Source organism: Populus alba, chromosome 1, assembly GCF_005239225.2.
Source record: "Populus alba chromosome 1, ASM523922v2, whole genome shotgun sequence".
NCBI lineage: Eukaryota > Viridiplantae > Streptophyta > Magnoliopsida > Malpighiales > Salicaceae > Populus > Populus alba.
The window spans coordinates 7,982,675-8,006,973 of NC_133284.1; the positions used below are offsets into that span (position 1 = coordinate 7,982,675).

The 24,299-nt window shown below is 31.2% G+C and overlaps 2 protein-coding genes across 5 annotated transcripts; one reads left to right on the top strand and one right to left on the bottom strand.

Annotated features, from left to right (window-relative positions):
- The first annotated feature begins 5,770 nt into the window (after positions 1 to 5,770).
- Positions 5,771 to 9,395, top strand: LOC118033948 (rab GTPase-activating protein 22). 2 transcript variants are annotated; one of them, XM_035039091.2, is made up of 5 exons: positions 5,771 to 6,172; positions 6,930 to 7,065; positions 7,216 to 7,265; positions 7,710 to 7,763; positions 7,892 to 9,395. In XM_035039091.2, the coding sequence occupies exons 1-5, from the start codon at positions 5,949 to 5,951 to the stop codon at positions 9,138 to 9,140; spliced, it is 1,713 nt and encodes a 570-aa protein (XP_034894982.1). In that variant the 5' UTR covers positions 5,771 to 5,948; the 3' UTR covers positions 9,141 to 9,395. The 2 variants fall into 2 exon arrangements, with proteins under 2 accessions (XP_034894982.1, XP_034894983.1); XM_035039092.2 differs by having other exon boundaries at positions 6,029 to 6,479.
- A 2,331-nt stretch (positions 9,396 to 11,726) lies between these two features.
- LOC118033947 (metal-nicotianamine transporter YSL1) lies at positions 11,727 to 15,048 on the bottom strand. 3 transcript variants are annotated; one of them, XM_035039089.2, is made up of 8 exons: positions 14,748 to 15,048; positions 14,241 to 14,638; positions 13,960 to 14,132; positions 13,581 to 13,675; positions 13,352 to 13,486; positions 13,076 to 13,265; positions 12,880 to 12,994; positions 11,727 to 12,756 (listed from the first exon to the last, which is right to left on the bottom strand). In XM_035039089.2, the coding sequence occupies exons 2-8, from the start codon at positions 14,611 to 14,613 to the stop codon at positions 11,828 to 11,830; spliced, it is 2,010 nt and encodes a 669-aa protein (XP_034894980.1). In that variant the 5' UTR covers positions 14,614 to 14,638; positions 14,748 to 15,048; the 3' UTR covers positions 11,727 to 11,827. The 3 variants fall into 3 exon arrangements, with proteins under 3 accessions (XP_034894980.1, XP_034894981.1, XP_073262107.1); XM_035039090.2 differs by having other exon boundaries at positions 11,727 to 12,753; positions 14,748 to 15,047; XM_073406006.1 differs by lacking the exon at positions 14,748 to 15,048 and having other exon boundaries at positions 14,241 to 14,666.
- Between the last annotated feature and the right edge of the window lie 9,251 nt (positions 15,049 to 24,299).

The following is a 24,299-nucleotide window of genomic DNA, read 5'->3' on the forward strand; positions in this document are numbered from 1 at the left end:
TGTGATTTTTCAACAAGGCCAAAACCTAACAGAATGTTTAACAAAACAAATTATGAGTGCCAAATTCATGGAACAGTAGCATCATGATAGGATGGAATTAAAAAATAATAATGTCTTGAACAAACAATGTTGTTCAATGTTAAAAGAGAAATAAAAAAAAAAACGAAAGAAGAAGAAGAAGAAGAAAAAGACTTGGAAGAGGCACCATGTTTATTTCAATCCATAGTGTAGCTGAGTGGATGTCCGTGGTAGAATGAATATTGAATCACCTAGTTGTTTTAGTATTTTAGTTAGAATATGTTTATTTCATGGAAAGTAATTTTATAAAAACTATTTTATATAATTTTTATATTTGTTTATTATTAAAAAATTGATTAATATAAAATATTTTTTAATCAAAAAAAAATTTAATTTGGTTTTTAGAAAAATGTTTTTTTTTTATTCTGAGTGGAATACACATTCTAAAATTTGCAAAAAGAATTAAAAATATTTTGTTATTTTTTTATTGTTCTTGATTTTTTTATTATTAAATATTTTATTTGGAAATTATTTTATGATTTATTTTTCCACTACATCCTTAGAATTTGATATAATTTAATTTTTATATCAACTTTAATCCTTATTTTTTAAATTTTTAATTTTTTTTTCTTTTTTTTTTTATTGAATTTTTTTTTATCATATTCGTTCATATTTTTTTGATTACTATTTATTTTATTTAAAATAATTGATAAAATTGATTTTTTTTCAAATCCATCATCTTTTCACTTTTTTACATGTTAAATTTAATATTTATTATTTTGATTGCTATTTATTTTATTTTAAATAATTTATAAAATTATTTTTTTTAATTTCATTATCTTTGAACTTTTTTATTTGTCAGATTTGGTTTCTTTTTTTTTTTACTTGCTATTTATTTTATTTTAATTAATTTATGTGATTATTTTTTTTTTCATTATTTTTTTATATGTTAGATTAGTTCTTATTTTTTTAATAAGTTTGAAAAAATAATTAAAACATTATTAAGTTATTTTCTTATATATATATATAATATAGTTAAACTCTGAAAAATATTTTTCAATTTATTTATATAATATTTCAAACATCAGAAAAAATTTATAATTTTTTTTAAATACGTGGCCTTAATAGAATTTAATTTTCTTTTTTATTTTCGTCCATGCTCAATTTCCTGCTAAGCTAGTGATTAAGGGACTTTGTTGACTCTTGAAGCAATCATTTTTAAGCATGACAGTGGGACTTAAATGAGTTTCCAAAGTCTTGAAATGGGTGGTTCCTTGTTATAGAAATGACACACTGGATTTTGATATATTCTGTGTTACATAGAAAAAGAGAAATATTCTTTTTTTTAATTAAAAAAAAACTCCACGTTGAAATGTAATATTTTCCCATTTAAAAAACTAGAAAATTAGTTTTTTTAAGATTGTGTTGATTAACAAAAAAATATTTCCCTTTTTATTTTCTATTTTTTTCAGTTTTTATTTATAATAAATAATTAGAATTGTGTTCATTTAATGAGAACAAAGATGTTTTGTTTTCTAAAAATATAAAAGAGAAATACATCAAGATTATAACTATTTTTTTATAAAAAAAAATAAAACCAAAATTTTTAAATAGTCATCTTGATATTTTGTATTTATGATAATCTAATATGAAATATTAATCTTATTTTTTTTTAAAATAAAAATTATAAAAACTAGATTATATTGTTAACCCAAAAATATCCTTAAATGGTTTTTTTAGTAAAAATTAAATTTATGAAAATAATAAAGTATAAAAATAATTTTAATTTTTGCATTTCCAAAATATGAAAAAAAAAGATATGAACAATATATTTTTTTCTAACAATTTAAAATATTAAAATTACTATTTTTATATTTAATTAGTGTCATAATTTAATTTTTATTATAAATATGATTTTTTAATGATAATTCTTAATTAATGTCTTATAATTAGATTATCATGAATTTATAATATTAAGATGACTATTATGAATAATCCTTTTTATTTTTCTATAAAAAGCAGTTGTAAGCTTATTTTTTATATAAAAAAATATTTTTATTTTTGATAAATGAACATGTTTTTAAAATTCTCATTATAAAAAAATGATTACAGAAAATGAAAATAGTTTTTTTTTGTTTTGATATGAGCAAATAGATATCGTGTTGATTCTTAATATATAGGAATTGGGATCATGGCATATCCTTTTGCAAACATCATGATACCATGGAGGTCCAACCCCGAACTACCGGTGGACCTACTGGGTGGTGTTGGTGGCTTTTGATTCTTTGAAGACAGACATTCATAATGGACATCAAACCAGATGTCATCTTGTTGGACTGCTAAAGCGGGCACATAATCATATTAATTGATTAACAAAATATATTAAAAAGTGCGGTTAAATCACTGTTTTCACTCCCATAAAATACCAGTTATTAAAATAGTGTTTTGTACTTTCCTCTTCTTCTTTTTTTAACTGTTTTTTTTACCCTTCAGTCGAACCCTTTAATAATTATTTTTTTATAGTTTTATTTTTTAATATTTAATTGTTTTAAGAACTGTGCTTTGTTTTTTTTTTCTATTAGATTGTATATTGGTCTCATAAATTTAGTTTCTTCCCCCTTAATTTCAACATTTCAGTATTATATTTGTTGCAAATAGGCCTTCATTTTTTTTACTTGATTATTATGAGTTTATTTAATCTTATGAATCATATCACAAGTTTAATTAGTTAACTCAAGTTATTTTTTAAGCCACATTTTTTAATTTTTTTTTAATTTATCATTTAACATTGGGTTGGTTTGAAACCGAACTTCGTAATTTTTTTAATTTTATTTTTATGAAATTATCTCGATCTCATAAATTAGATCTCGAATTTAACAAGTTGACCCGAGTTGGATCTGTTTATTTTTTGGAGCCTTTTTTAATTGAATGTTTTTTTTAATTGGGCTTCATAACATTTTTTTTATTTTTTTTTATGGGATTATCTTGATCTCATGACTCGAGTTGTGAGTTTGACAAGTTGACCTGAGCCAACTCATTTTAATTTTCCGATCATTTTTTAATTGATTTTTTTTTCAATTTCACCATCCAATAACTTAATATTAGGTTGTTTGGGAAACGAGTTTCATTTTTTTTTTAATTTGCTTTATATGGAGTTATCTCGGTCTTGAAGATTTTTTTTTCTTGATTTCAATTTCGACATTTGATCTATTATAAATGAAGTTTTCTAATTTTTTTATTTACTTTTTATGATATTATCTTTATATTTTAATCCAGTTCACGATTTTAAAAGATTAGTTAGAGTTAATTTGGGTGGTTATTTTTGTCCCTTTTATTAATTGATTTTTTTTGTTTTATTTCATATTTAAACATTGAGTTGGTAAGAGATTGAGTTTCATAATTGTTTTTAATTTGCTTTTTATGAAGTTATCCCGATCTCATGACTCGGGTTGCGGGTTTGACAGGTTAATCCAGATTGACTCGGATAGTTTTCCCCCTCCTTTTAATTTAATATGTATTTTTTTAATTTTATTTTTCAACATTGGATTTGATTGGTAATTGACTTTCATAATTTATTCTTATTTGTTTTCTACATGATTATCACAGTCTAATGACCCAGATTTTGATAAGCTAACTTGGATCAATCCAATATGTCACAGTTTTAATATTTAAAAAACAAATATATTTCAATATATCACCGTATCAATATTTTAAAAAATATTGTCTAATACGCATTATATTTTAAGTTTATGGTAAACTATATTTGTTATAACACACGTTTGTAATATTTAGATAATTTTTCCAATTCGCAGCAAGGTATATACCAGACCAATTATCTAGTGATTCAGAAAATCACATCTATAATCACTGCTGCGATGCTCTTAATATTTATTTAACATCCAATAATCAAGAACAGCATAGCTATATTGAAAATTTATAAAGTCTTCGAAAAAAATACAGTAAAGGGTGGGATATCTCTAGATAAAATGAAGCAATTAGGCATCTGAAAAGAATAAAAATAAAGCTCCATCCCCACACTTCATGTGACTACTTTTAGATCGGAGCGCAGGGAAAAGCAAAGGCATGTGGTCCGGCATAAATGAGTGTCTCTGTCTGCCATGGTCTCTCTCCTTCATTTCCTCCACCTCTTTTGTGGTGCCATGTGATAGAATCCACCTTTCATTTTGCCTTGTCATTACATAACTTGTCTTTTGACTTCTGTTTTTGCCTTGGTTTTTACTATTCTTCCTTTTATTTGCTGGCATGTTTATGATTGGATAAAATGACCTTTAGTTAAATGCTTTTGTGAAAATATCAACCCATGCATGGAAGCACTAATATCACATTATTATTATAGTACTATTATTATCATTATTATAAGGGAATAGATGGTTTTAAAAAATTTGGAAAAAATATTTATTGTAACCCTTGTATTTTACAAATTATTGATACTAATTCCTTTGTTTCCAAAATTAAAAGAAAAAAATAATTTTGATCCCAAACTTTATTTTTTTTATTATTTTTAACCTCTAGTATAAGAGAGATTAAAAAAAGGTAAGAGAGGTTAAAGAAAGTTACCAGAATCTAGAGAGAAAAAATCTTCATTTACATCTATTACAAACATAAAAAGATTGAAATTGGTGTCAAAATGCTCCATTTGATGAGAGGAGCACACATTGGAGATTTGTTTACCTTGAAATTGCCAAGAAAATTAGATATGATCTTGATAAGGTTTTTGGTTTTAAGTTGATTTCAAATTTTAGAACAATTTTTTGAGGTCATGAATGGATTTATCAAATTGCTTATGATGTATTTTAGGAGTTTTAGATAAAAAAATAGGTTGATTGGGTCTAAAAAATTATCGATCTGTTTATTCGGCTATTACAATGGCCATAAACTAAGTAATATAGACAACATGTTGTTTGAGGTATTTTTTATACAAAAAATCATATGCCTCAAATGCAAGGAAAAAAAGGGCTAACTACTTGGGCCTCGTAAAATGGATAGTTGGCTTGGCTTGACTTTTTATATGTTTTTTTTTTTTTTTTTTATATTTAGATTTGTGTCTTTTTTTATTTTATTTAGAGAGCCTAATTATTTTTTTGTAGTGCATTTAATTTTTAAAAGATGTTTTTCTAAGTTCATCTATATTTTTTTTGCATAGATTAATTTTATTTTTGAAAATATATTTTTTTTAATTTTCATATAATATTTATAAGATGTGTAGCCTTGCATTATATTTTTTTTTCTTTTATTTCACTCAATCAATTTAATATGTGCATCTATATTTATTAGTATTTGATTAATTAAAAAATTATTTTTATTTTAAGATCATATTTCTAATATGTATGGCCTTACATGATATTTTTTTTCACATTTATTTTACTTAATCTATTTAATGTATATATTTATTTTTATTATTCATTTGATTGAATAAAAAAAATTAAAAAAAAAAAAAACACAACTGAGTAAATATCTTGTCTTACAAAATTAAATATCTTAATATATGCTTGTTTTTTATTTATTTTTTATTTTATTTTTAGTTATTTTTTATAATTTATTTTTTAGTTATTAACCCATGTAATTCTTAATTTATTTAATTATATATATACATAATATTTTATTTTTACTTATTTTTTTTAATTATAATAACATGTTGAAAAAAACATATCTAAGTAAGGACTCCACGCAAAAACCTGAAAAAACGAATTAAACTATAATTTTGTTTTTAAAAAAAGCTAGCAAACAATAATTTATTCCTTCATGTAAGAGAACTGAGCACTGAAAAAGCAATTGAAATATCGAGAGAGAGAGAGAGAGAGAGGGGCCTTGGGGGTTTCTTCACTTTGGTGATGGTGTTGTCGAATCCAAAAAAGCATAGACTCATATTTCCGCTATCCCACAGTGTCACCTCCGTCATTTAACTGTTCATGCTCTTCTCCTTCTCCACCGGTGGCGGTGTCTTTTGGAAATGGGTTGTGTTCGCCGAAGCTAGCACTGGAAGCACCGGGTCAGGGAGGAACGCCTGGATTGTTGGTGGCGCTGGCGGTGGTTTCTGGGGCGCCGCTACGGCTCCTTCCAATGTTGGTATCGCCATCGCTGTCACGGCCATGGCCGGTATCGCCTTGGCCGGCACCGTCGTCTATTCTCGTAGGTAAAACAACAAAATCAACAATCAAAATCCTATTTCTTTCGAATAACCGAGTCTCTAATTCTAAATTTAGATTAACCGTCCCCAAAGAAACCCTAGATAGATATATCTAGATGTTGATGCAGCAGAAACCGTTGATGAAAGCCTTAAGGCGAAGCCACACTCCTTCCTCTTCATCTTCTTCGCCGTCAAATTCCTCCTCACCGTCGTCGTCTTCATCGTGGATTCATTTGAGATCAATTTTATTAGTTGTTGCTTCCTCTTCATCGTCGTCTTCACCATCTTCTTCCTCACCAGTTTCCACTAATCGGTGAGTTCTTCAATTCCTCTATATCAAGTTTTCAGTTTTTTTTCGTAGATCCAATCTCGTCTAAAAATGATCCCTTTTGCTCGCCATGTTATTCTATCTTGCTAGATTCTGATTCTTCTCGCTCTTTCACTTGCCTTTTGCTGTTGTTATTAGAATTCCGGAACATTTCTTGAATCTGTGATGGTGTAGATGCGATGTGCAACTAAAGTGTTTAAACTTCAGTAGAAGAATAAATTCTAAAGTGCCTTGTGAAAGAATAATTGTCACACATAGAATTAGCTGTTCAATGAGTTCTCCCATTTAGGAAGGCAGTGAAAGCAAATTGCTTATACCATCTCTGATTCGATATGTGAAAAAAGAAAATCGAGGTCTATTTTGTGGTATGGGAATCTGGTTTTCGTTGATTATTATTATCAAATAACTTACCTTTTGTTTCTTTTTTCATCACAGGGGTGGACTTAAATCACCTTGGTCGCGTAGGAGAAGAAAACAAGCGCTTTTACCGAAGCAGTGGAAAAGTTTATCTATGCCTGATGGGAAACTGTGTGATGGTGGTGTTCAGTTTCTGAAGAAAGCACGAAGTGGGGTATGTTGCTCTCTCTACTGTGACTGATTTTTTTACTGTTTTGTTTAGTTATTCATCAGGACTCATGTTGTTTTTTTTTTTTTTTTATGTTCCTGATGCTATATTTCCAACTGCTGATGGAGTGTTATCTTTTCCTAAACTCTAATTCAGGGTATTGATCCAAGTCTTAGACCAGAGGTTTGGCCATTTCTCCTTGGAATGTAAGTTCTTGTTTATGTGTCTGTTTATATTTGATTTTCTTAGCATCTACATGCCAGAGATTTGGTTGAGTTGGGTTTCTTATCTGCTTGATTTTTCCTTCCGATGGTTTATTTATAATCAGGCAAAATAACAGCTTTTTATCAGTACATTCTGTCATTAAATTTGGGCTGTCACAAGGTGCTCTATCTGTGTATTTGAAAAAATCATTAATGGTAGGCTAGGAACAATGTAATTGTTGGCAACAAATTTGCTGAATGCAAACATGCTCATAGAAAAGGTCTCAACAATTATAATTTTCCTATTTGGAACACGTGCTTGCAACTTATGCTATTATTTTTCTGATTGTCCTTCCTAGGAAGCTTTTTTCTTTTTTGTTTTTGTTCATTTGTTGTGAGGATGCATTAGCACTGCTCTTTGTATTCATGCCGAGTTATTTTCAACAGCTATGATGTGAACAGTTCCAAGGAAGAAAGAGATTGCATCAGAGATCATAAAAGGTACCATGATTCTCTCCCACTACAGTTTTTAGTGATGGATGAAACCTTCTCTCTTTTCCAAATTCCTTGTAATCATGGGTTTTCCATTCTTTCCGTGGTAAAGGTTCTTATATATAAATGCACTGCAGAAAAGAATATGAGAATCTTCGGAAACAGTGCCGGCGGAAGCTCAAACGCAATGACAGGAGTTTTAAGGTCAAGGAAGCTGCTGAAATCAGCAGCGCTGAGGTTAGTGGGGACTTGAGTCAAGTTATGGATTCTCCTAGATTAGAAGATGTTGCTAGTTCGAGGAGGTCACCTTCTGCTGAGCAAGGCAACTTAGCTGCTGAGGATTCGGATTGCCCCGACCAAGCCCCTCAGGGCTCTGACTCAATATTGGAAGGAGATGGTGGTAGTGTGGTCACTTATGAAGATGGCTTGGCTGGAGACACAGAGTCAAGTGATTCTTATTCCTCTGAAGAACCTGAAATTGCAGAATCTTTTCTTGCAACTGAATGTACTGGTGAAAATGATTTTCATCTGCCTTCTTGGGGGAATTCCTCTCCCTCTGAGACAGAAAGCAAGTTGAAATTGCAGAAAGATGAGGATTTTGCCACATGGCAGAGAATCATGCGTGTTGATGCTGTGCGGGCAAATGGTGAATGGATAATGTACTCACCATCTCAGGCTGCAGTACCAGATATGAAGGCACGGCGGTTGGCTGAGAGTGTAGGGTTGCAGGACTATGATCACTTGGAGCCAAACAGGATCTTTCATGCTGCTCGCCTTGTTACTATCCTTGAGGCATATGCACTTTATGATCCTGAGATTGGTTACTGTCAAGGAATGAGCGATTTACTCTCACCCATTATTGCAGTGATGGAGGAGGATTTTTTAGCCTTCTGGTGTTTTGTGGGCTTCATGAAGAAAGCTCGGCATAATTTCCGGCTTGATGAAGTGGGGATCTGGAGGCAATTGGGTATTGTTTCCAAGATAATCAAGTGCAAGGATAGCCATCTCTACAAGCACCTGGAGAAGCTTCAAGCGGAAGACTGCTTCTTTGTGTACAGAATGGTGGTAGTCCTTTTCAGAAGGGAGTTAAACCTTGATCAAACACTCTGCCTCTGGGAGGTGATGTGGGCAGACCAAGCAGCAATACGGGCAGGGATTGCCAGGTCTGCCTGGGGGAGGATGAGGCTAAGGGCCCCTCCTAGTGATGATCTGCTGCTTTATGCAATATCAGCTTGTGTGCTGCAGAGGAGGAAACTGATCATTGAGAAGTACAGCAGTATGGATGAGATCATGAGAGAGTGCAATAGCATGGCTGGGCGGTTGGATGTCTGGAAGCTTCTCGATGATGCTCATGACTTGGTGGTCAACCTGCACGACAAGATTTAAGAAAGAATCTTTCCTAAGCCTCTTTCTCTCCCTTGTTCTCCATACATTTCCTTTTTTTTTTTTTTTTCTTTGTCCTTGTTGCAATGTTCAGATCCCTTCAAAACTAAGGGATCTTCAGATCACTTAACAAATGCAACTTAAGGCAATTTGTGTAATGGGGTAAATTATGGAATTACGAATGCTGTGCCCGCACTCAGCCCACCTCGAGTGATGGTGGCGTTATTGCAAAATTAGCATTTCTAATCTTCCTTTCCACCTTGGTTTTTTAGTTTTTTTGGTCTTTCGACAAGGGAGATTTTGAAAGAAGGGAAAGAATGAAAGAATAGGTTGGGGAGAAGAAGAAAAGCAGCTTGAGAAGAGAGGAAGAAAAGGAGGAAAATCTGTAATTTTTTTTTTTCAAAATTAGTATTGTTTTTTAAAAACCCTGGCAAAATATAATAATTTTTTATTTTTTGATGAAATAGTATAGTTTGTTATATGTCATGTTGAGGATATAGGATTTTGTAACCGGTCAAGTTTAAGAATATTAATTTCTAAAAAAATTATTAAAATGTACCAACATAAATCTTAAAAAAGAAATGGGAGAAAATGAAAAAAAGAAATTTCATGTTGGAGCTTTGATTACAATACTATTAATATCATTAAAAAGATTTTGATGACAGTTTTGATTACAACACAATTAATATTATTAAAATGATTTTGATGGTACCAAGAAAAAGTTACTGATAATGATGGAAGTTGTTTATACATTTTGTTTATAGATAAATGAACAATTATAATAAAAAAAAAGAGAGAAAAAAAAAAAAGAGTTCTAAAGTTACATCAAAACTCCAATTAAAGCACCATCAATATCATTAAAAAAATTATAACAAGATAAATTTAATAATATTAATTAAAAAAAGTTGTCAACAATGATTGTTTTAGGCCAACTCTTGTTATCGATGATAACCTTCTTTAAAATATAGGTTGTCATAGTTTGGGTAACCAAGGTTATAATTATATTTTCCTCCAAGAAAATTCTATTAGATAAGCGAGTCTACAATAATTTGTTTTTGCAGGCAATGAAAAACTACGAAAAAGCTGTCCAACTTAATTGGAACAGTCCCTAGGTATTTTTTTTTATTAATTTCGTAAAAGTTCTTTTTTTCTTTTTGTTTCATCTGAAGCTAGAATCCATAATTCTCCCTTTTGTTTTATATTGACCTTACCATTTATGAAATCCATTTCAGGCACTTAATAATTGGGGACTTGCTCTGCAGGTATTTTGTCAACTATATGGTTCTCCTAATTCAGCACTGTTTATACGCTTTTTTTTCCAAGATAACTTTTGCAGAGCCTTTTTTTTCATTTAAATATTAATACCTTATGATGTTCTGGTATGTGTGATTGTCTAGGTAGTTTGTTTGATGCTATATTGAATTTTACAATTTTAGGAACTCAGTGCAATTGTTCCTGCAAACAATTGTGAGAACATCAATTAGTAAGGTAAAAAAAGTCATTTGGAGGTATTAGAGTGTCTGGATGAATGTCTAGGACAAGCAGGAAGGAAATTTTGATTTGTGCTATGTCCTAAGAATAGGTCTACTTGTATCTTCTGTTCATACTAACCATGGAACGCACAATCCTCAATGCGTTGCTTAGGTTATTTCATCCTAAAATGTCTAATCTGTGGAAGATAACCTCTTTCCCAGTAGTTAGTTCTCGCTTAGGTTCTTGTATCTTTTCTTAGACTTTTGATGCTGGGGAGGGACATTTTCTGATGAACTCCATTATTGTCTTTGATTGGTTGACCATTTCCCAAACCTTGGATTGTCTTCTAGTTCTTGTGCTTTGGGTTCATTTTGCATGTTGCCCAAATCTTGGTGCCTTGATCCCTACGCTGCTGTTTCTGGTTAATATGGGCACATAAAAAACTGAACTTCCTATCCAACCTTCTTGTTCTATTATTTTGGATTCAATCCATACCTCCACATTTGTTTTGGATTATCTTTTTTTTGTATAGATTTTATCAGGATGTATATTTCCATATCGCAAGCAATCTCTTTTCTACCTGATTTCCACTCAAATGATTTTGTCTTTGCCTCAGAGTTCAAAACAGGGCAGGATAGAGTTCAGGTGACTGAACTATGAGTCGGTGCTGTTACCAAAAGACTTTCCCTCTTATGCTTGTATTCAAGATTATTAGGGAGAGGAAAGATTTTTTTTTTTTAATTCTACCTTTACTGTGCTTCAGTAAGCTGTTATCTTCACCTTTTGAGGGCTTTTATCCAAAAAGTGGGGATAGAAGGTATTTCGTTTCACATCAAGAAACCATGTTTAAATTGTGCCCATGGATCAGCTTGCTGACTCGTGGGAATCCCTGGATGGATGGCTTGATGCAATCCGTCTGGTATGCAAGCTGATTGCAGTTAGGCATTATTTTCTTTTCTTTTGAAGATGTATGATTCATGTATTGAAACTGGAATATGGTCATTCAAATAAGCTGTGTAGAGAGAAAATTTGTACTGCCCTATAATTGGCTTCGGCCTGCTTTTCATCTGCAGGGCGGAAATTAAATGAAACAGGAGGCCTTTTAAAGGCTGCGTCAGTCAAAACTAGGGGGATTAAGTATTATTAACGCCCATTTTGGTGATATAATCTGACAACAATTTTTCTGGAACTTACATTATGTATCGAGCAAGTTCTTTCTAGGAAGGTACAAATTTCATGCAGATAGGTGGCTTTACTTGGGCCAAAGCAAGAACAGCTTCAGGAAGAGTCCACAGCCCTTCTCCACAGATTAATCCTGAGGCGACAGCAGGAACCATGAACTCAGCTTTCTTGGCGTTTCGTTTATGCCATACTAAAACAATCAAACTTCCAATACTCATGTCTATCGCAAAGGAAGCACCGATGAGAAATGGAACTCCCATGACCATTGGAAGTGGCATCCATTGTCCGATCTTCTGCGGTGAAAAATCTCTCACCAGGTTAATTGCTATGGCAAAAGCAAAGAAACCATAGCATAGCTGCAAGCAATGTTGGGGCAGAGCTGAGAAACCATCAACACCTAGAATTGCCATGTTTCTGTAAATTAGGGCATAAGGAGCTTTAAATTCTCCATATGGATTTCCGACATCAAATGCCTTGTAAAATAGGAAAAAACTGCTAGGAGCTGCGATGCACCCAATTGCAGTGCCAACAACCTGGCTCAAAAACATTGCTCTGGGGGAGGTGGATGTCAATTGTGCTGTTTTGAAATCCTGCATCAGGATGCAAGCAACAGAAAGAACAGATTTAACGAGGCCACATCCGGCAAGTGCCGCCACCACACCATTCTCTCTCCCGGAAACTGCGGCTAGCACAAAGAGCGCAACTTTCCCGTAATTATAGGCCATGTTGATATCAGTTAGACCAGTTCCATAGGCATTGCAGAATGCTAAAGATGGAGCAAGAACATAAGCGGCAATGACATAATACCACTTAAGCTGAGGGAATATGATTGGCACTGCAATTACGGATAGAATAGAGAAGGCTACGTATCCAATGACTGCTACCCACAAAGGTATTGTCTCTCTGAGGAACGTTTCATTTACTCTTTGATCATCATGGTGCTTCTTCTGGTGATCCACAGCTGCTGGGAAAGAAATACAGTTAGCAAGTAGTGTACACTGCAACTGAAGCTTCAATCTACTTAGCAGCGTTTGTTTACAGAACAGGGAAGAGCTGTAGAGGATAAAATAAAGGACCTCCAATTTACCTGCACTGAGTTTCTTGTCCCTTACTCTGCCATGAACATTCATGATTGTACAAACCATTACCTTGACGAAATTGTAGAGCCCATCTCCTAGGATGAGAGCAACTGCTAAGAAAACCTGTCAAATTACAGCCATGAATTAAGGATCAATAAAATTTTAGAAGGCTAAGAAAACCATACACTATTATCTGTTTCTGACCTTGTAACCATACAAGCTCTTCATGCTAGTTTCTTCTAAAGAAGCTGGAAACCAGTCTCCCTTAAGTTGACCAATAAGTGGCCACATAACCCCATATGAGAGCACAGCTCCAAGAAGCAAAGAGAAGTTCACTAGATGAGAAACAAGCATTCCAGCTCCAATGAAAGTGGTGTTAAAATCAAAGAAGAATCTACGAAACACCCAAAACCAGAAAGAAATGGTCAGTAACATGTATAACAGAGGATAATTTAATGAGGAGGAAATAGATGTAAATACGTGTGCTTCCAAGCTTTCAACCCAAAAGTAGGGAACTGTGAGAATCCACATCCTTCTTTCCCAGTGTAAAACCACTGAAAAAATGCCCACAAGAAGCTGATTGAAAAGTACTTCATGAATCCCCGAACTTGTTTCCTGTAATAGCAACTCATAATATTATTTCCGAGTTTGGTTTTTATAGATAGCATATGAGATATGCAAAATTTAGACGGTAAATATATATATATACTTTGCCATCTTATTTCCTCTGCTATGGAAACCATTGATGAGAACTGCAGTTGCCATGCCACTTGGAAACGTTAAATTCATGTCTACTATCAGAACCTGCACCCAAAAGGCCAAACCAAACCGTTAGGAATATTTCAGCAAGAAAATCCCTAGCTTCATAAATTAAGATCCTGGGACCTTAGCTAGTTAGCGGGTAATTTATCCAAAAAAATCATCTTAACTAAAAGCTTAACTTGATAATCATTTTTATTATCTTAACTAAAAGCTTAAGTTTACCATCCTATTTTAGCTCAAAAATTTAAAATTGTTAAGTGAAATCTTGATTTATATTATTTTTTTAGCGTAGTATTAAATGGAAAGATAATTGGCACTATTTATACCTTTCTAAGTGGAATCAACACAAAAAGACCAACAAAGCAAACTAGGAACAGGTATCCACTCATCCAACCAAATCCAGGTTCCTTTATAGACGTTGAAGGATTTCCTTCAGTATGCACCCCTGACAGCTCGTACGTCTTCCTGTTTAACCCCAAAAGATAAGAAGCAAATCCACCTGTTGCCCAAGATAAATGAAAACCAACGTTAGTAACCTCAACTTGGCCAGGATAAGTACTGTTTTCTACAAGGGTAATTAATAAATCAGAGTATCAAAGCCTAAAACCTCCATGTGCTAGGCTATAGCATGCAACTGCACAGGTTTGTATCATCGTATTCTCTTGTCGAGTAAAGGGTTTGACGACAAATCCTGCCCTTCGAAGCATTTTTGTCCAAGATCGAACAAATACAAAAGCAAGAAGTGCAGCAGAGACATTAAAATTAGGAGCCAGCCCAGTTGTGAGGTTTAGCTTCATAACTATCACACTGTAGATGGCTCCAATAAGAATGCTCGCTATTAACCCTCTTACTGTGATTTGCTTTGTCCATGGTTGAGGTCTCCTTGACCCTTCTGGTTCATCCTGTGGATCTACCTCCATCTCCATCTCCATCTCCACCCTCTCAATCTCTTTCTTTTCTTTTGCTTCTTCAATCTTCATGGCTCTAGCTAGGCAGTAGTTACTACTGTACGTATATGTATCATGAAAATCAACTCATCAGCATGTTTGAAATGAAATGAGGAGAGGATAGAGTTCACAAAGATATAAAACTATGCATGCACGTTCTTAATTACCTTGGCTCTTTTAATTATAACTTCTCTTGGATCCAAGTCTTCTTTTCCTACCTACAGACGAATTGTTTACACTTAGAAAACTGTCGTCTATCAGATCTTTGTCCTCTTCACATATACTAATCAAAATGCCTGTAAGCTGTGGTGATTTTGACATTTGCTCAAGCGGGATTTATGGCCTGTCCACAATTTGTAATCATGCTAGAAACTCAAAACTAATCAGATAATATAATTTACTTTCTCCTATGCAGGATTGAACTTATTACCTTTTTTTACATCACTAGCAATCCCCACCTACAGATTGAACATGTCTATACACGTCCCTTTTTATACAAAACTGGGACAAACTAAATTATTGTGCTTCTCTCTGGTAAAACGGTTAAATTTTTTTATTAATATGTTTTCTAAAAGTACTTTCAATTTTTTTAAAATATTAAATTAATATTTTATAGTATTTTTTAATATTTTTAATGCATTGTTGCCAAAACTAAAAAAAAAAAATATTTTAATATATTTTTTTAAAAAAATTACTTTGAAGAACACTCTATATTACAATCGCAAACACATACTCAGAAACCATTTGTTTTTGTGGTTAAAACTGTGTTTAGGTGTATTTAACATAAAAAAAACATCAAATTAATATTTTTTTTTAGTGTTCTTTAATAATTTTGATAGGCTAATCTCTCAAATAAAAAATCTAAAAAAAATTATTTTAATATATTTTTAAATAAAAAACATTATTAAAAATATTTTTCTTCACATTATCAAATATTGAATTAGGAGCACCATGCTATGATTAATATCAATTATAGGTAGACCTATAAGATCTTAAAATTCATCCTCGTTAGACCGAATATATAGCTGACCTTATCATTGACCTCCCTTTTATTTTCCCTCCTCCTCCATTAATGTTGTGGAAATGTAAGCTCTTCTAGTAGCAGAGATTCTTCTTTTCTGCGAGTGGTTTGATCGCAATGTGGGATGTTGAGAAATAAGCGCCTCAATCATGCAATTGAGTGGAAAATGATAGGTGAAGAAAAATACATCTTCTTTTTGTTGTCATGGGCCATGATCAAAATTCAATGTGAACCACTCGCAGGTCAACCAAAAAAAACAAATTCATTGTGAACCGCAGGTCAATACCTGCACAATGGATTGGTTTAAAGATACTTCTTGTATGGTGTAGTTGGAATATATAAATTATATTATTATTTTTAGATTTTTATTCGTGAAACTTGTATAAATCTATTATTATTTTATATTTAATTTTTTATTAATTAAAATAAATTAGTGATATTTGAATAAATAACTATTTCATCAATTGCCACTTTGATACTATATTAAAAATATTTCAAATAAAAAATTTAAACCGTTTAATAAGATTTTAAAATTTGAATTATATTATTATAAATTTTTTACTTACAATAAACTATAACTTCGAAGACAAACGGAAAAAATGGATTAAAAGTCAAGCGTTTGTCTCTTTTTCCATTCCAAAAAAACCACACTGATATTCTATTTTCTTAATTCCAAAATTGCTTAGATTTTTGGCAATTCAATCACCAGATATATAGAAAGGTCTGGTTATTTTGTGAGCAAGCAATTTTAAAGATCGTGGCTCTGAACCTTTATGGCATTATATATATATATATATATATATATATATATATATATATATATATATATATATTCTCCGTGCTAGTTTTATTGGGCATTTTGAATTTTCAAATGTCTATTTAACAAAATTTTGACTAATTTTTTCTGTGATTTTATATCAGATAAAAACAGTTATATAAAAAAAAGAAACTTTAAAATTTCTAAAACTTAATTTTTAAAAATTCTAATCACTAAAACCAATTTAAAAAGTTGATCCAAGATAACTATTGTTAATTTTCTAAAAAAAAAAAAGAAAAAAGAAAAAAAAGAGCAATAATGATGATGGGAGAGCACGTTTGATTTGAAAATGCGCTCTCTCCTGAGAGGTTTTCTTTAAATTTGATTTCAATTCTTAATTTGTGATCCCATAAGAACCAATAAACTGGTTATTTTTAAAGTGTTTTAAAATTAAAAATAAATTAAAAAATAATATATTTTTTTATTTTTTAAAAATTATTTTTTACACCAACATATTAAAATTATCAAAAAATATTAAAAATTTTAATTTTTTAAAAAATCAAAATTTAATAAAAAAATTAGTTAAATCACAATCCCAAAGATAATTTAAATAATCTAGTGCAAGGACTTAACGGAATAGGATTTTTTGAGGAAGGGAGTGGTTTTTTTTTTAATTATTAATATAGGTGTTTGAACTAGTTTATGTATATCTCAACTAATTTTATAAATTCTAAAATTAATGATTATATAAATCTTCAATAATCCTAAAAAAAACTTGAATTCATGAGAATTAAATAACAAATTAAAAATCTCATAATTAAACTTGGTTTTATTTTTACTGTGTCAAGAGATAAATAAGCTGTCATTTTCGATGGGTTTCTTTTTCTCAATTTTTTTTTTATATTAACACTCACGATAATCTCCCAAGGCATTCCTGAGCACAAGTTGTGCAATATTCAAACCTGTCATTTTTAGATGAAAAATACATGAGCTTATTAGATTTGGAAAAGCTTCAATTCAGCCCCCCAATGCAATGTCTCATTATCGATTGAGTTCAAAACCTTTTATTTCAATCAATTTTAACCCAAATCTAATTGATATTAGGTAATGTCATCCCTTTATTAATTTATTTGTAGCATGGTAAAAAAACTCCACCCAATTTATATGTGATTTGGACATGATCAGCAGGTGTTTCCATCCAAGGCACCAAAATACGTCCCAAAATGTTCTAAGAGATAATTTTAACACTAAATAATATTAAACATTCCTCCATTCTACTAATAAAATTCAATGTTAAGAATGTCCTTTATCGTAAGTTGAAGTTTATTTTAATTTTGAGAGTGCCACTACCAATAGATGGAGGAAGGGGCAATATTATCTAAATCTTTTTATTACAAGCAAGATTGATAAAATAAAATAAAATAGGACACAATTGATAATAAGATAATATCTTAAGGGGTACTTTAAGGTTTTCAGTTAGATTAACGTGAAAACGGCTGAAGAAAATAATTGGTGAGTTGAATATTCCGAGTCCGTCCAATTTTTTCCACTCTTTCAGCGGCACTCTTTGTTTAAAGAACTGGGTCAAATATCTCATTCTGCGTCAAATTATTACAACCTGGAATCCTTAAACCCGCTGCACTCGTACATTATTTTATCATTTTTTTTTGAACAACAAACGTAAATTCCAAAGGATTACTTGTATCGCTATCTGAAAATTGTTTAATATAAAAAAAATCATCAATAAAAAAAAAATCTTTGGAAAATTATGATGATATTTATTAACAAAACATAACATAGTTGTTTTTATCTATAAATACTAAAAGAATTATAAGTGAAAATTAAGAAATAAAAATAAAATAAAATTAGATAGGTATTCCCTTGTTATTTTTATTAGAAAATATAATGTGTTAAAATTACAAATAAAGTTATGATGTAATTAAAATCCACACAATATTCATTGCTAAATTTATTGATAATGTTTAAGTTATAATATGTCAGAACTGCTCCCCTCCTCTCTCATTTCTTCTTTTTCTTTCTATTTTTTTTTTTTTGCAAAAAAACATCATCATATCTCCCTTTTTTTTTCACAAATCAAGCTTCAATCATCATAAATTCAGCCACCCCAATACTTAGTCTATCAATATCTCTGTTCTTGTTCAATTATTTTTTAATATTCACCACATCAAGTTAGCAAACCTACCTGTTTTTTTATTGCAATCCATTTGTTTATGTTAGTTTTTTGGTATTTTTATATAGTATATATGATTTGTTCGTGTGTTTACTTGTTTTATAATTTTTTCTTTTAAAACATTGTTGTGTGAATGTATGATTTGTACATTTCAGGGTGTTTTTTTAGATTTTGAAAAAATCAAATTTATTTTTCACGTGATAAAATTGAGTTTGATTTTGTAACTCGGGTGTTTTATAATAACATTTTGAGTAGTATCTTGTATAGGGGAGATGGCGTCATTTTTTTTTTAAAATAGGATTTAATGATAATATTATTATCTTTTTTCATACTTAATTTTTTTAGATGAAGAAAAGAAGGTCATTAGAGAGTAATACAAGCATGAGTGCCGCTGGTTTTTCTGGTAACTTTTTTGATGACTATGAGCTGCTAGGTGCTAACTAAGACACCAAGTAGAGACACCCTCTCTTGACACAGATTCATGAAGTACAAGGCAAGCTCTCAAAGGGGTGTCTCTTCTAAGAAGAATGTATACATTAAAAAGTATATTGTTAAGTGGAAGTTCGACTACAATATGTAAGTTTGGTTTCCTTTCATGCACAATAAAAAAAAAACAACAAAGGATAATTTTTGAATAATTAATTTCAATGAACAAATCAATTTTCATGTTTATAAATGTGAAGACTGCTCGCATGATAATATTAGTGATGAAATCATCGATGGAAATGCTTTTGTTTTAGTGGAGTCAGGTTTTCAAAAATCTTGAAAGGAAACCTATAGCTGATGCTTGGTTCAAAAAGTTCAAGACTAGTGTATACATAAACAATTCTTTTAATATTTATTTTGGTTAGCTTTATAAATTTAATGAATGAATTATTTTATGAAATTAACGTGTAAGAAAAAAAATTACTGGGAGGAGGTTGACAACGTTGTTGCTAGGAGAGTGTAGAAAAATCATAATACAAGTAGGTAATTAAGATTGAATTCAAATTGTGAATTTTTTTAAAATGTTTAAATTTTATTTTTCATAATCTTAACCAATAGTTGTTTTTCTCTACAAACCAAGTTGCATGATTTATGGTATGAGGTCAAGAAAAAAAATCAAAGAAGTATGCAAAAGAAAAAGGTCTTTCATGCTGGGATGACATATTAATGTGGATAGATTTCAGACCTCCATACATCTTGGAGGCTCTTTGGGATGCTTATATCCAAAATATGATGCCTGAGCATTTTATGTTGTGGTTATAATCTAATAGGGAGAACTAAACCAAGAAGATTCACGGTTTCATTACCACATGTACTAGTAAATCCATTCTATTTATTTTGCATGTAAAGCAAATTTTAAGATTTTGTTTCATAAATTTTTTTAATTAATTATTGTATTATATAAAATATATAACTAACAATAGTTTTCTTTTACAGGTTGCGATGTTTAGATATGATTCAAGACTGATGAAACTTTCTACCGATGAAGGTTTTTTTGTTGAAACCCAAATTTGAAATGAGGACTGTTAGAAAATGGTGCAACAACTTGTAGATAGCTGAGCTCAAAAGCTTGTGATATGTGGGATTTCAACAAATTATTTTGTTAAGTTATTAATTTTTTAAATTTGCTGATTTTTTTTTCAGAAAACATATAACACCCGATTACATGAGATATATGGGAACGATCTTTCGATTCATATAGAACTTCATCTAGGCTTGTGGTTGGAGGCTAGATCGTCTAGTGGACCCGATAGAAATCAAGTATACAATATCTCCAACATTATACCAAGGGTATGTGACCGTCTAAGAAATTATACAAGAACAAGTTTAAGCTCGGACGACCCGATTTAGTGTTGAGATGACCTAACTTAGGTTTGAGACAACCGGCTGAGGGACAGAGTGAATGTCTTCGAGCAACTATTGGCAACTATAACTAGTACGTATGGTCAATCATGCTGCCCTCCTGGTTCTAGCAAAGATTTGCCTCCTCCCTCTCCTCTAGTTTTTATTTACTAGATAAATTGTATTTAATAATATTTTTTAAATTAATAATAAAATTTTTAGTTTTTTGTTTTAGTTTAATTCTTTTTTATTTTTAATTTTAAAAAAATATTAAATACAATACTAATAAAATTATCAATAGAATTTACATTGCTGATTGAACGACTAAAAAACTAAGTCCTTCAAAAAATTATAAAGAAAAAAAATCACAGGAATTTTGTTACTATTAAATGTAATTCTTCAATGGTTTATTTTTATCGGTAATATATATACGAACATGACTTACAAATGATTCATTCAATCGGTAATATATTCGTGATTCGGTCAATAAGTTTGTTTTGGACAGAAAATTTATCCCTAAGCTCAATAGGATCTTTGATGTTTGACAGAGAGTGCTCACTAGCTAGGCATCATCATATGAAAAAGGTTACGAAATTCTGGAATATGCACTTCCACGTATACCTTGAAGGTCGATCACAAGTGACAAAAGATCCAACAAAAGATAGATAGATAGGATCTAACGAAAGGAAGGTTCTTTTCTTTTCTAATACGTGTCCCCAAGAGAGAAAAAAAAGTGGCTAACAAAAGATAAGAGCAGGCAGGCGACCCAAATATCTTTTCATGGCTGGTCCAGCAGCAGGAGGAGGAGGAGGTCGGCAAGGGGATCCCTAGTTACAATCTTTTTTTTTTTTTTTTTTTAAGTTACAATCTTTACTCTTACATCTCAGCGTAAATTTATAATTTTTATTAACCATTTACTTTGGATATGAATAAGATGTGCAAGCTTGATGAGGGAGGGCAAATTACTGGGAAAATGACCCTCTTTCCTCAATCCATGGAGGTTCTAGACAGCGAAACTAATGTCTGTATACTCTTGTTAACAATAAACAACTATTATTGTGTGTGTGCGTGTATAATTTTTGGTTATCAAACCTTTTTTATTGTATTTTTTATGACCAAATTGAAGATTAATTTCTTATAATTTCTCATAGAAGGATATAATTTAACAAAAAAGATTAAAGTGTAAAATATGATAAAATAATTTTGTCTTTTCAAATTAGTAGATTTCTTTTATAAATAATTAGTAGCGATAATATATAAAAAGTAGAGACTAATTATTATTTTTATTATTGAATTTTGTTTATAAATTTGAAAATTACTTTCTTGGTCTCTAATTAACTAATAATAAAATAACAAGTGATTAAATAATCTTAAAATTGCTTACAGAATATATTAAAACACCATGTGTCTGCTGTCTCAGAAATAACAAATTATTCATACAATTTTTATTTGACAGACTACCTAGTGTTTTAGCTAAAAAATAAACTCTAAGTTTTTTATTTTTATTAGCTACCCATTAGAACTTAGATCCAAAAAAAAAAAAAATAATTCCAATTAAATTTGTTATTTAGAGAATTGGAATAGAAAATGACACTAGAAACTTAAGATTATAACAATCCTGAAATTCTAAAAATAGTTATGATGTATATTCATTTAATGCAAAATAAATCAAGAAATAAAAAAGACAGAAAAGATACAAAGAAATTATCAAGAATAAAATAACAAAAAAGTAGAAATTATTGAGATATACCTGTGATCTTTATCTGACCATGTATTTTTTTCTTCAAGATATGACTTGTCAGGTTGTTATATTAATATCTTAATATAAAAAATATTTTAGAAAAAAAAAAAAAGGAGGCCAATTGCCCCCTCTTGCCTCCGCGTGGCTCCACCCCTGGTGATGGTAAGGGGAATGTGCGGTGGAAATTTGGAAGAGGGGTGTGGAACAGCTGTGAAAGGGTTGAGATGGAATTGGAGGGCGTTAGATGGGCTTTTGATGATGAGGTTTGGGTGTGGTTTTCTGGATCTTCTGCTAACTACAGCTTGAGATTACGTTGCAAAGGATATTTTTGTTCATCTTGTAATCAATACTCTCTTGTCATCTATCTTTCTTGTTTTTTTTTTTTTTTTATCAGAAATTCGATGCATCCGACTTCACCCCACTTCACGATGACGCAGCTTCTAGGCCTAGCCACTAACCAGATAGCTAGTGAAAAGCCACTTGCTCTCTTCTATACCAGTAATAAGAGAATCGACCCATTTCCCTTCCGTGCAGAAGTTCCCTGTTACTTGGATTCAACACATGTACTTGGGCTCTGGTCAAGCTTGTTCTTGAAAACTAGTGAATTGATAACACTCGACTGATCGGAATCGATTGTTTGGCTGTCTTTGTAAGATCATGGGCAGAGATAAAATCCAGTGAACTGGGAAAGTTATGCATGCCCGGCGAAGTCATTCTTAGAAGCATTACCAGAACTATAACTCTCAACTCGTCAATGAACATGGAAAGTCATACCCTGGAATGGAGGACAGCTGAAATTTCAGACTTTGTGTTCAAATACCACTTAATTAAATATAAGAGCAAATAAGAGGGGGGAGCAGGAGGCTTATGGAGTATTATTATACACTAAAATTACTCTCTTAAAAATCGCAGAGGCAGAGTAAAAGGTAAAAACTTGCTCCAGTTTACTACTACAGGAAACCAGACAACAAGTATACTCGTAGAGAAAGAGAACAGAGTGTTGCAGAATCGTCCCAGATCACCCTTGTTACCGCGGCTATATATAGCTTTGTTGTTGATGGCAACTGCCCCATACACCCAGCCTTCCTTTTGTAATGGAGCTCTTCATTAGCGTTCTAATAATATTGAATATTGTTTTGTCATTATTGCTTTTGATTCTGCTCCTGGAGAAGGAAACTGTGGGAGGGAGGTGCCTTTATGGGTTGCCCTTGTGCAGCTCTGATACTGTACTTTGGGATGGAGTTCTTAGACAACGGCACTCGAAATTTTACTTCCAACTAATTTTTTTTTAAAGAACTGTATTAGTTACTCCAAATATTAGTGTAATGATTAGGAATAGTGAAGCACAAAAGGATATGATTAAGGGGATTGGGATTAGGGGTGAGTAAAAAAACTGAGAAAACCGAGAAAAAAAAAACTGAAAAAACAGAACTGAAAAAAAAACCGATTAAATCGATTAAAATTTTGAAAAAACTGAACGGTTCGGTTCGGTATCGGTTATAGGCTTATAAAAACCGAACCGAACCGAACCAAAAAAAAAACGAGCTAAAACCGGAAAAAAAAACTTAGCCAAAAACCGAAAAAAACCGAGCTAACCTGATTTGAGTTTTTTTCCCTTAAAAAACTGAACCGAACCGAATTTGATGCACCCTAATTAGGATCCTCTAGAAGGAAAAGCACGAAGATAGGGAGTGAAAAAAAGAAAAGGAAAAGCTAAACTTATTTCCTCCCCTATAGATTAATCAATGCTCCACTTCTATCCTTATATTTATGATTTTCCAATTCCACCTTTCTAGTTTTTAAAAAGTTCAATTTCTCCTATAATCACTATGATGTTATTCATTGTTTTTATGAGAGAATATAAAATTCATGGAGATAAAATAGTAAAATAAAATAAGAACAAAAGTGAGCATTTTGTTAGTTGTTTGGTAGTTAAATTTTTTCAAAAAAACTAAAAAGAAAAAAATAAAAAATATTTCAAATTATAAAGGTAGAAGTGAAACATTGATGAATCTATAAGGATAAAAATATAGTTTTCCAAACAAAAAATATTTAGAAAGAAAACTTGAAAAAGTTGCATCCAAAATATCATCAATCCAAAGCCACTCTTCTTCAATCTATCACCCACAGTCACAGACACACATGGCCACAACAACCAACCCCATTAAAATAATTTCTCCAA